Source organism: Phalacrocorax aristotelis, chromosome 7, assembly GCF_949628215.1.
Source record: "Phalacrocorax aristotelis chromosome 7, bGulAri2.1, whole genome shotgun sequence".
Taxonomy (NCBI): domain Eukaryota; kingdom Metazoa; phylum Chordata; class Aves; order Suliformes; family Phalacrocoracidae; genus Phalacrocorax; species Phalacrocorax aristotelis.
In genome coordinates this window covers 12,703,377-12,716,058 of record NC_134282.1, presented here as the reverse complement: position 1 = coordinate 12,716,058, position 12,682 = coordinate 12,703,377, and the positions used below count along the sequence as shown (strand labels likewise).

Below are 12,682 nucleotides of genomic sequence, written 5' to 3'. Positions count from 1 at the left end.
ACATCTCTGCAATGCTTCCAGTTGCAAAGTTGAAAGCAGCAAATTTTTAGTTATATTCTGCATAAAAGCCAGAGTTAATTATTTGGGTCTGACACTACATCAGTCTCTAGGATCCAACAGTCAGACAGACTTTCCTGTAAGGATGCATGGAACTAGTTTTTATTACCACCAATTTTCATCCACCTTCCCTGCTCTCAGACATGAGAAAGACAAAGACAGACATAGAGACTTAATCTAAAAAAAAAAAAAAAAAAAAAAAAAAAAAGAGAGACAGACACACACACCTGAAGATTTGGCTTTGCAGGTTTGCAGGACTACAGTATGATTCCGTTTATCCTTACCTCTTTAGTATTTTAGGTTACAACAGTAGTGGGAATTTTTGTTTTTTAACCGCTCCATAAAAGGGGAAGAAAGCATCACAAAGAACTAGAGCAGAATTCACTAGCAACAGCTATAAATTAAAATATCATTTATACCCAATTTAATGATTCCTTCTCAGCTTTCTCCACAGTGCGGATTAGGTTTTCTTCACATGTTAAGTCTGATAGAGTGTAGATCTCACGGTATTTTCAAATACATACCTGTTATTCTAACAAATAAATCTAATATAACCATGCCCTGCACTTTTGAACTGGTCTACACTGATAAGGTCCCATTCTCTGAAGAAAATTCTGTGGTACGTGAGAAAACATCATCCTCTCTTGCAAGAGTCAGGAGGAAAGATCCCTCTAAAAAATCTCTCCTTCTTTAGGTGATTTTAATCTGCCGTGCACACACTTAAGACCTGGAGATGTCTCTGTGCCTCCCCAGCTCAGTCATGCACACAAGCTGTTGTATAAAGTAGCCGGATAATCTCAGTCAGCTGTTAGCAGAGGTCAGCCACATGCAGAACTCTGATTATCTGGCTAAGTTTCATGGTTTGCGTGCTCCCACTCAAACACTACCAAAATGGAAGTGTTTGCTCTTTAGGCTAGTCACATAGCTCATATCAAAATCATTCTCAAAACACATACACACACAAAACACCAACCAACTCTCAACTCTCCCAAGGAACAAAACATCATTTGTCCTTGCTACAGGAAAATATTGAACAAAGAAGAGACATCTTTTCTTTGAAACCTTTCTTACGTATGTTTCTTCAGACATGCAAAGAGTAATAATTAAACTCATTACATAATTTACGAACTCAGACCTAAATAAAAATATTCACAAAAGGGATGCTTTAAAATAAAAGGCTGCAAAGCTCAAAAATCTTAAAAACATTGCACAATGGATGGATTCTGGGAGTGGTGACATTGACCTCTAAAGACATGCCTACAGCAGTAACATAGCACCTAGCAATAAAATATTAAATAACATACTTTTAACAAATTTGTATTTAAAGCAGAGTTTGATATAGGAAAATGGTCTCTGGAAAAAATCACGATATGCAATTTTGATTAGTATCCCAAGAATTCCGGTACTTTGGGGCTTTTTAGTAGTAAATATTATAGCATGAGCACATTTGTCTTTGGGGAGGATGGGATTACCTTGAGTTACAGAGCCCCCATTATGAAATGAGGCAAAAGGCAAAATGCCCTCTGGGCCAAATGCAGGGCTTTACAGAGCTGAAACAGAGCTGCCACGTGTATTTATAACTGCAGCCACATCTGCTTTGGCAGTTGGGGTGGGAGGTGTTTGGTTTGGGGGTTTTTGTGATTGGTTTGCAGTTAGTTTTTTTCTCTCCCCAACTACAAGTTATTTCTCTTACTATAATGCTTTTCAGCAGAGCCACAGTTGAACTAGGACTCTGTTCCTCCAACAAAAGAAAAGTGAACCTCCTTTAAGTCTGACTCAAAAGAGCCACAACACTTCTGCCAGAATATTTTTCCCTATTTGAACATATTAATGCCATTTTATCCAAATGGTAAATAGCGATTTTTACCAACACTCTCAAAATTTGGGTAGGACATAGAACGTGACAATTTAACAAAGTGTGGTCCTTTGATACTTTTGGCTGAAAGAACAGAAATTTTTAGATTCTCATATTTCATCCTGACATGACAAAAACTATTTTGAAATCTTAGAGTTTTCTACATAATCGGAAATTCTAAAAGTTCTGCAATATGGCTACTGGCAGTAGTGTTTCTCATCAAGATTATCTAAGACTTCTCACTTGAAAACTCTGGTTCAGGTTACTTGTATTTTTTGTGAAACAGTAGCTATATAGGAGAAAAATTTCCACAATAGATGTTTTGTTTTGGGTTTTTCTGGGGGGGCGGGAAGTAAAGGTCATGTAATTCCATGGTTTTGTTTCTTGATAAATCCTCATTAGACTATTTTTAATGAGCTGTACTTGGAGCAAAGACCTCATGTTCCACCTGGAGATGCCTTTTAAAATTTCCTTGAAGCTCCAGCCTAAACTAGATCGCATACAATTTAAAACAAAAAAAAAAAAAAAAACCACCACACACCACAAACAACCCAAATGACCAAACAGCCAACTCCAATATCAAGAGCTAAATTCTGAAGGTCCTGTTGCTATTAGGCACGCTGTAGCCTCCCACAACCCCTATTTGTATTGCTCAGCTTCACCAGCCCCAATAAACAACCTACCTGTAGTTCAACTTCAGGCTACATTGTTCAAACACTTGCGTTGCTTTCTTTGCTTATTGCTGGGCAGTACAGAAAAGGACATCATAGAAGTCAAACTCAGAGAGAGAAGCTGAACCAAGAAGGGGGGTGAACGGATTTAGCTGTTGTCTGGTGTCAGTGAGATGTGAAGGGAGAGGAACTGTGCCTGGCTACTGGTGAGGGAAGGCTAGAACTGCCTGGGCAAAGGGTGTTCAAATAGCAATGAGGGGACCCAGGGTAAATATTTCTGTGCATGTGAACTGAGAGTGGAAGCCTGGAGACGTGGGGAATCAACAGAAAAATAGTATTTGATTATGAAATAAGGCATGCTAATGTGCCAGCATTGTATACAGATTAAAATTCTATACATGTGCATATACGGGTATCCTGAACTCAGTTTTCCAACTTAGAAGTTATCACCTTTACAATTATTAATAATGTTCTTCAGCACAGTATATTGTATGGTGTAGAATGAGACGTGCAGTGGGCTGTTCTACCCACAGAGGGCTGAAGGGCAAATCTAGAAGAGGGTTGATTGATACTATGTTTTCCTGGTATCTTTTCCCTATCTCCTGAATTAGGCAGGCATGAATTTGGTTCAGCAGTAACTCCTGAGTTACGCTAAGAGGTTTAGTTTCTTACAGTTTCTTACTTACTTAGTTTCTTACAGTTTTTAAAGCTGCCTTAGTGCAAAATCTACCTTTTTCTATTACACTATTTATTTCTCCCTGGAGGGGCTGGGAGATGCAACCAGAGAAGCTGGGGTGCGATAAGACTTTTTGCCAGCCTTAAAATGCTATAGACCCATATCCGACATACTTTTGAAATGCCAACACTGCACAGGGATTAGAATTCCTCTTTCATGCTGCACTGAATGACACGATTATGTCAGTAATGCTATAGAGCAACTGTGTCAACAATAAAGAGGAAACATTTATGGCATAGGATATTAAAACAGTGAAAAATAGGCCGGTGCAATTTAAGTTCCTTTAGTGGGCTGAATAACAACTAGTTAAATAAGGAACAAAGGGATAGATAATTTATTACTGAGTCAGAAGCATCACAACAAGCACAAGAAAATTGTCTTCACTTAAAACTGCATCTCAAGAGGCTTCAAAGCAGAAGCATGGACAATACACAATGAAAACATTAGAGGAAGTGCAAAAGGAAGGAGACTTAGATGACCTGTTGCAGCCCAAAATGAAGCCATCACTCAACTTAAAAACATCAGTGTATACACATAGCGGACAGTTAAACGCAGCAGACAAGGTTATGCTAAAAGTGGTGGTGGCTCAAAAGACTGCAGACTACTCTGGCAGCCAAGTAGATTGCCTGTTTCAGCCTGCACTAAGCCCCCATTCCTATCTGACATGGTGCTCGGGTTCATGCAAGCACAGGAGGAAGACGGGACTCATTTTTGTTGAGAGGTATAAAAGCTCATTATAAAGGCTACTTCTAAAGCTGCTTAGAAGTAAGATCTAGCTCAAAAATCATCAGGTTAAGGAGGAAATGTAAAGTAATATTCATCTTCAGTTACTTATTTTGGAAGAGAATAGAAAAACCAGAGTAGACAGAAGTCAGTATAATCAAATGGAACTTCTGTTACCAGCCTGTGTTTTTCATGCTAGGTCTGACAACTCAGTTCAAACAATTCAAGCTGTTTGTACTAACAAAGCCAATATTTCCAAAGATTAAAAACCTAGAATTCATCTCCTACTTCCATTTTTTGTCCTTTTAATTAGGTTTTTCTGAAGGGCTGAAAACAAAAAACAAGCCTGATAGCTTCTACACACTGCTTTTTAATAATAGCCCTTAACTGCTTGGTACTTCAAGGTTTCAAATAAGCTTGGGAGTGGATCAGAAAAGGATTGCTTGATTTTACTCTTACAGAAACTTTCCCTACATAATTTGTTCTCATGAGATACCCACATTGATCATGGTTCATTTTACAGTCTTTTTTGAAATAGGCTCCATTTTTCACACTAACTCAGTATATTACCTTGGATGAAGGAATCACACAACCTTCTGACAGACGTAATTTAATTTTTAAAAGATACAAACGCACTCACACAAAACCCAGATACTATAGAACAACTTCCATGGCTTTAATATACAGGACAGCAGAGCAAGTTATTTAGCCTTTCAATCTGTAACTGAAGTAATCAGGTTGGTTTTACATAACAGTTTCTTCAGGACACAGGATTTGAACTTGGTGTGTAAAACAGCGATACCATAAACAACCAACAATGAAAAAAAAAAGTCAGCAATGGAAGGGTTAGGTTTAAGACCTGTTGTTACTTACTCAGTATTTCTACAACATCACTGCAGAGCTTGAATCACTGCTGTTTTACTTTTGTTGCTTTCTTCTTTAAGGAGGCAGAGAGAAAAAGTGAGGGAGAGAGCACAAGCAAGAGAGACAGGAGCCAGGGGGAGAAAGCAGGACAACAATCAATAAAGCAAATTTTCCCTAGCAGCAAAAATAGCTGACAGACCTGCTTGCCAAAGAACATCGAAAATTACTTCACGAGTAAAAGTAGCAGAGAAGATAAGTCAACTTGAGGGACTCATGGGAGAGGTGTTATTGACAGATACAAGGATGATATAATTGCTCAAGATGAGCAGGTTTTTCTTTTATCTCAATAAAGCACTTTTGGATAAAAAGATTGGAAAGACAGGTGTGAGGCAACAGCATAAAGCCTGTTCCTAACTTATTTACATGATTTTATATAAAGGAGCATCAATGTATGAAATGTAAAACAAGTGCACTGAATGCCAGAAATAAAGTATTCGAGAACAACTTGTGTATACTCCCAGTGATAAAGAAACTTAGTATTCAATGAAATATACTTTGCCCATTGAAGAAATGCACTGATTTTACAAAAGACTGAGTATACGTGTTTAAGAAAAATGGTCACTACTGTTCTTACATAAAGTGGCAGATAGAGCCACATCTTAAGTAGTTTCCTGTTAAAACTGTATAAAAGATCACACTTAAAACAGTAGATGAGAATAATAAACAAGATAATCTAGTACACATTTCCTCTCCTCCAGCTCCTACTGTATTTGTGTATCCCACAACACATCCCCTTCAGCCATTCCGGTACCCTTCAAGACAGATTTTGAGCATCAGGTGTTTTGGGGGCTTTTGTTTTGGGGTTTTTTTTTGTCATTACTGAAAAACATTAGACAAGACTGATGACAGGTGAATGTATGCAGTAATGAGCAGGTAAAGAGATCATATTTTCTATGTTTGCATTCAGTTAGACAATTCCCTTATGCTTTAAAATGAGAGGTCTTTGTCTAATAGAGAAGCACATTAGTATCAATAGCTGTACAGGAAGTATTCTTTAACAAACTTCACAGATACTTGAAACCTATCTTAACCCACGCCGGTCCACCTCTCACAATGACATTACCTGGATGGTGTAATCCTCTTGCCAGGCTTCTGACCAGCCCCAGTGCATATGGTGTAAGTACTTCGCTTGGTTAACTGTATTTAAGGTATAATCCAAGCCTGCCATACTCAATGAAACACTTTGGTTTTAAGTCCCTTTACCAAAGCTTTTACTATTAAGGCTAAAATTTATACAATTTCTTCAGGGTTGTGGAGAGGTCTTAGAACATACAGTGCTACATTTTCAAGAATGGTCACTCATAGTGTGAGCTTCAAATATGAGTGGCATGTTCTAAATAGTTCAGCCAGGTGCTGCAAGTATTGGCTACCCATCAGTGATCTTTAGGATCATTTCAGTGCTTAAAGATCTGAAGGATAGGTTATATTTCTGAACAATGCTCAAGAGCAAAACATGATAAACAACTATTTGCTTTAATCAACATCAAGATGGTAAATTAACACCTGAAAAAAACAAATAATGATATAAAAGTGCTGAAAGTGGAATTTCAGACTCATTCTTCACTGAAACTTTAACAAAAATTCTCCTCAAGAATCTTCCTTCCACTGATTTTTCCTTTGTTTGAATACAGGATCAACTGAAGGACGGTGACGCAGATTATATCATAAATAATGATGAATTGACTGAAAACTATGAATCACCTGCTCACATACCAGTACCAGCGCAGGACAGAACAGGCTCCACCCAGGCTACAGGCAAGGAAGATATTCATGAAGGAGACCTAGGATTAGGAGGGTACAAACTCCAGCTGGAACACGTTGCAGGTCAATCCCAGATGAGTTCATCGGCATGAATAGTGTAATGTTAATCACAAGAAATAAGACTAAAACAAAGAAATAAAAGATACTATTATGTGAACAAGAGGCTAGAAAACGTACTAAGCAAAAAAAAGGCAATTTTACAAACTAAATGCCTGCTTCCTCCAGGAAGGAGTCTACCATCATCCATATACCACAATAATATGCATGTTTTCTGACTGTAGTATATTTTAATAAGATCTAGGGCAACACCAACCTACTGTAAATCCATTACAGTCATGTGTTGTCTCAGCCTTTACTGTTACCATGCCCATCATATGTACACAGGCCTTTGAGTGTTGCTTATAGTCTTTAGTCAGCTGGAATGGAGACAAAGAACTTACTAACATATTCATGCTTACATGACGACAGCACTTTTTTTTTTTACAGCTGGTCCTGAACAGATCCAAAGATAGCTGTTACTCCAGTAGCTATTATATTTATAAAGAATCAAAAGATTCTTTGTCTAATGAGTATGTGATCTAAAAATATTTTTTAAATGCATTGAGGCACCTCAGTCTTGATAGATCAAGCTCACAATATAGACTTCTCCTGAGAAGCAGCCCAGCATTTGCTTTCTAAATGCAGCTTATAGCCTAGTCCATATAGGGTTGCGCCAGGCCGCCACAAACTGAACATTCATAGTAGGAGACATCGGAGTCTATAAAATCAGCAACAGACACCCCTCCTTTTAATGATGCACTGAATGGGCACAACCACTATTTAAACAGTAGTTATTCCTCAAGACATTTGTCATTACAGCTTCACAGCACACAAAACTTACATGCTAGGGAAAGTTTTGTTGTTTTGAAAGATCATTCTAAATGTATGCTTTAAGAAGTCAAATTTATGATTTAAGAAGTCAAATGTTTCATTTTTATTGTTGAAGGAAAGTTAGTTGTTTCTAATCAAATATTTCTGAAAAACAGCTATATCTTAAGACTGGCTGCTCCAAGGGTAAATTTGTTCATCTCTATGCTGGGCACTCAATACCACACTAGTGAAAAGGACAGTGGTAGTTAGACATAAAAAAAGAGAAGAGTTCAGGTATGAAAGTATAATTGTGTGCATGGAATTCTATATGCTGTTACAAAAGATCAGAAGCTTAAACTGGCATTTTATTTTCCCCTAAACACTAACCAAGGAACTTCAAAGTATCTTAACGCTCGTGTGGTTTAAAACAAATATTTTTCAGGCATGATAAACTGGAGAAGAACTAATTAATTTCCAGCTCCTTTCTTTGCCTTGTTTAGCAGCATGAGGTGGGAAAAGATGCACAGCACATTGCAAGAAGGGATAGAGAGTGAATGAGGAGGGGTATGGTTTTATGGCCTAGTATTGTGCACCCTACAGCATGCAGTGGGAGATAGCAAAGGTAACCAGAGGCAGGATAAGCAGGTAGAGACACACTGCAGTGAGGTGAACATGGCAACACAGTGAGAAGGTATCATCATGGGTGGGTGGTAACTTCAGCAGCCAGAGTCTCCAATTTCAGTCTTCAGAAGTATTGAGTGCACGCCACCAGGCTTCCTAAGCTCCTTGGGAAGCATGGATCCCAGTCCTTAGATTATAGTGCAAATCAATAAACTGCTGCAGTATTATGGAGATGCAAAACTGTTTTTCACAGCTGCTACATGAACTGGAAATGACAAGCTCTTCACCAACAGTTCTGCTCTCATATTCTACTCTGAAATGCATCCTGCAGCATAGTCTACAGGGTTTTTACTGATTTATTTATTGTGCCTATGTCCAAATTTCTCACACTTGTGCCATGTGATAAATGGAGAGCTCTGGGGTCTGAAATTCTCAGTTTATCAAAAAAAGTCTGTAGTGAATACTCTCCACACTGTTATGCCTGGATGCCTTAAAGGGCTACTTTACTGAGTAAAGAAAGTAATCTTTTGCAACAGAAGTGCACATACTTCACATGTCGGATTTTTATGCTAAGACTGTCAAGAGGCTGAACCAGTGGTCCCAGCAGGATGGGTATTTATCCTCTGGGACCATGCTCAGCAACCTAAATATCATTGCCTTTTAGGAAAATTAGTAATTTGAGCTGCAAGCAAACCTGAAACTTCTACTAAATGGCAATAAGTCTCAATTATCCATTACATTATTCAGCCCTGTCATCTCCTAATTTTAAGATATTCTTTTTATGACATACAGATGAAGAGAGTTAAAACAACATTAGAACAGATGATATATTTGTATTCAAGGAGAAATTACTGGCAACTAATAATTCTGCACAACTGTTTAAACAGAATAATGGATGTTAGGAGAGGCCTTCAATGTTAATTTACAGTTCATATGCTGGAGATTTAAACTACTCAATATCACAGAGTGTTTGACTGAATGTGCAAGTCGCTCATGATAAATGTGAAGCCATCCTTCCTATTGGAGTTAATCTAATAAAACACTTCTTGGAAAATGAAATGTAAAATATATTGTCAAAGTATAGTGACCGCATACTCAATACGAAGGCCAAAATATTAGGAAAGATGGAAATCTGCAATATTGCTAAACCTTTCAGGTTTCAGAAATAGCTACAAGTTTCATACTCAACTGCAGAGAGCATTTGACTAAGGTTGGAAGCAGCAAAATGAATCCTGGCTATACAGCAGAGCCTGTCCAAAAAGACACTGTACTAAAAATATCAGGTCACTATGATAACTTTCACAGATAAGTGCAATATTTGATAACCTCACCAAAAGCAGGGGCCATTGGAAGCAAAACATTTATGTTGCTGTGTTAAAAGCTCAAACTTTTCCATAGTAACCACGTTAGGGCTGTCTTCAGCAAACTGATTAACACTGTGTGTAACAAACCACTGAACTAATTTCACTGAAGCCATGAAAGCAGTTCACACCATTTCCACCTAGCAACTTATGTGCCTTGCTCGGCCAAGGACAGTCTGTACAATAGGTCTTGTCTTTCCTTTTGAAAGCTTGTCTATATTTTGCTGTCAGCCATCAAGTAATGCTGAGCCTGTAACATACTGACTGCTGTGTACATTTGGGTACAACATAAATGCAGCAATACACACAAGTATTTCAGATGCACATGAGCATTACACACATGCTTTCAAAAATCTTTGTTTTCACAGAGATTGAGAATTCTCAGGATACAAATATTAATTATGGACTTCAGAGAACACAGAAAATATCCTGAATATCCACTTTAGAGATTGGAAACTACTTCTAAAGACAAAGATTTTTTTCCCCCTACTTCTAGCGAAACAGAAAATAGCCCTTTTCAACATCTTTAAGCAAACCAGTTCTGAGAATTTTAAATAACTTAACACAAGCAAACTCATCTCTGGCAACATAATCCCAACAGACATGAGTTCTGCTCAGCGAACCGTAAAAGACTTGTCAACATTTTTATTTTATAAACAGTCTTTCAGAACTCAAAAACTCTCCAGTTGCTCCAAATTTCCTAACCAAATGTTAGTTTAACCCACAGCCTTGGTCCCAATACCAGTCAATTTTCAGATCATTAAATCTCCTCCTTCCTTTAGCTCAATGATTAGTTTTTATGGTAGATGTTACAGTTCATGAGTTAGACAAAACACCTGAACATGTTTTTCTTTGAATAGTGGTTTGTTTGTTGTTTTGGTGTTGGGTTTGGGGGTTTTTGTTAATTTGGGGTTTTTTTTACATCATAATCATCTGAATAACATAAAAGAAATCTTTGCCTGCCAACATGGTACTTGTCTTTTTCTTTATTTGTCCCTTTCAATTGATTAAAGGTATAGAACCACCTAGTGCAATGATGGACATCAGCCAAGCAAATATCCCCTTCGACAGCCTGGTGTTGCAAGTCACATTTTCAGATTTAAAACAACCTACCAGACATCCTGCTATGTGTTAAGCACAGACAAATTCTTCAAAAAGCAAAACATAGTGTCTGTTCACTCCCTAGTGCCCATCAATGGTCCAGATTTGTCTTTCTCATATGAAAAGCACAGGGACTTTCCTACAGTTAACCCAAGGTGTGTCAAATCTCCAACTTTGTCTCTGTTCCTAGCAGCCCCTTGGCACCACCAGCATGGGCCCACTGCAGCCACACTTCTAGAAAAGCCACCAGCCAAGACTGTCTCATACTTACGTGGAATTCCACAGGAAAAAACCCACAGTATTCATGTTTCAAGTTACACCCTTCGAGATTTCCCACTGTTAACCACCACATAGGCTTCCTCCCACACCAGCCCACCCTGGCTCTGGGCAGCTGCCTCCTCTGGTGTGCGAGGGAAAACAAGTGCTCTGCTGCACAATATGTGTAACAGGAATGATTCTGCTCACAAACAAACCTTGTTTCACCAGTGTCAGAGCAAAGGCAACATTTTCCCCACCTAATTCAGTGTCACTGGTCAACATTATTCCCCTACAAAAATCAGATCTGAGGTACAGAAGAACAAATATCATTTCAGGCCTCAGAGGATCCTAAAACTGAGCAAGTCAAATTAACACCATCCTTCTGAGAACCTGGCAGGGCTTGAAATTCTGGTGCCAGAAGCAGGAGAGAATACCCAGAAGTCTTTTCTAGCTACTGTTCTACATCATTCCTTACCACATAGCTGTCTGCTGACAGATGGACATAGATAAAATACTGGTACTTTATTCAGTAAGTATTTGAAAGTAGAGAGCACACTATGCTTAACAATCTAAACACTGAAAGAAATAACCTTGCACCATGATATTAGGCATTATGTAGGCCTAGGAGAAGTTATACACAAGTGAGTTAAAATAGGATAATATTCTATAAGCATAATGAGATTTCTTATTCCAGAGGTACATGACTTTGTAAATATAACCCAATACTTTAGAATACATGCCTGACTGGAAGTGGAAATAAAAGAGAGAAAAGAAAGTTAATAAAGAAATAAATGAAGGAAGGAAGGAAAGAAAGGGGGAGCAAGAAGGTGGAAGCATCAGTACCAAAAAGATATTCAAACTGAAAAGAGCAGAAAGATATTCCTAGCAACTGCAGACTAAAACCCAAATTAAGTATTTGCTAGTAGTGTGAGAAACTAAGAATTAGCCTGAAGAACACTCCTAAAGAACTCTGCTGGATCTGTATCACTGGCACTAGTACTGCGCTGTATAAAGTCAAGCATTCCACAGGCCTAAAGGGAGCCAACCATTGCCAGCTAAAGATTGACCAAATTTTAAAAAAAATGAAGAAAAAGGACCTAAGGTGAAAGGCTAATCCTTCAACAGCACTGTTAGCAAAGCAATAAAAGCAGCACAAGACTGATGTTTGCACAAGTGTGGAAAAACAACTTAAGATACAAGTTCTTCAGTCTTCCTTATTTCATCTCTCCCTCCTTCATCAGCTACTCATTTTTTTACCAAGGTTTCTCTTTTACCTTCTCTGGTTTACCTTTAAGATGAAAATATTATTTTCCCCACCCCTTAGGCTAGCAAAATTTTATTAAGTCCTTTTCCCCCTTCACATGATATCCACACCCAACACAATTTTAACAGTTCTTCAAAAAGAAACCAATATGATGCAAGAGTGCATGAACTATATAACTTGTAGCCCAAGCAGAGATCATGCCCAAAGACAGGTGGGTCAAATACATTGCAATATCCTTTAGGCACTTCACGGTGGCTAGTTAAGTTAATAGCAAATGCTCATATATTTTAACTACAGGAACCAACAGGAGCAAAAACCCTTAAGAAAGGCTACAGAAACCATTCTCGGCAAGGCAGACATGACATGGTTTCAGAGACAGTCAGCAATGTCATACAAGCAATCTGTCTGCATGCTCTCTTTTTATAAAGAGGATGAGGCAGCTTAACCTTCAAAAGTTAGGGCACACTAGCTTACACCCACTGCTGGGGGGGTGCCAGCACA

General features: G+C 38.3%; 1 protein-coding gene across 2 annotated transcripts in view; it reads left to right on the top strand.

The window, feature by feature from the left end:
* Positions 1–10,524, top strand: part of SLC9A9 (solute carrier family 9 member A9) — a 222,766-nt gene extending 212,242 nt beyond the window's left edge. For both annotated transcript variants that reach the window (XM_075098872.1, XM_075098873.1), the window contains exons 15-16: positions 5,977–6,082; positions 6,598–10,524. In XM_075098872.1, the coding sequence (XP_074954973.1) occupies positions 5,977–6,082; positions 6,598–6,819 (328 nt within the window). In that variant the 3' untranslated portion in view covers positions 6,820–10,524. The remainder of the gene's footprint in view (positions 1–5,976; positions 6,083–6,597) is intronic.
* Positions 10,525–12,682: the final 2,158 nt, after the last annotated feature.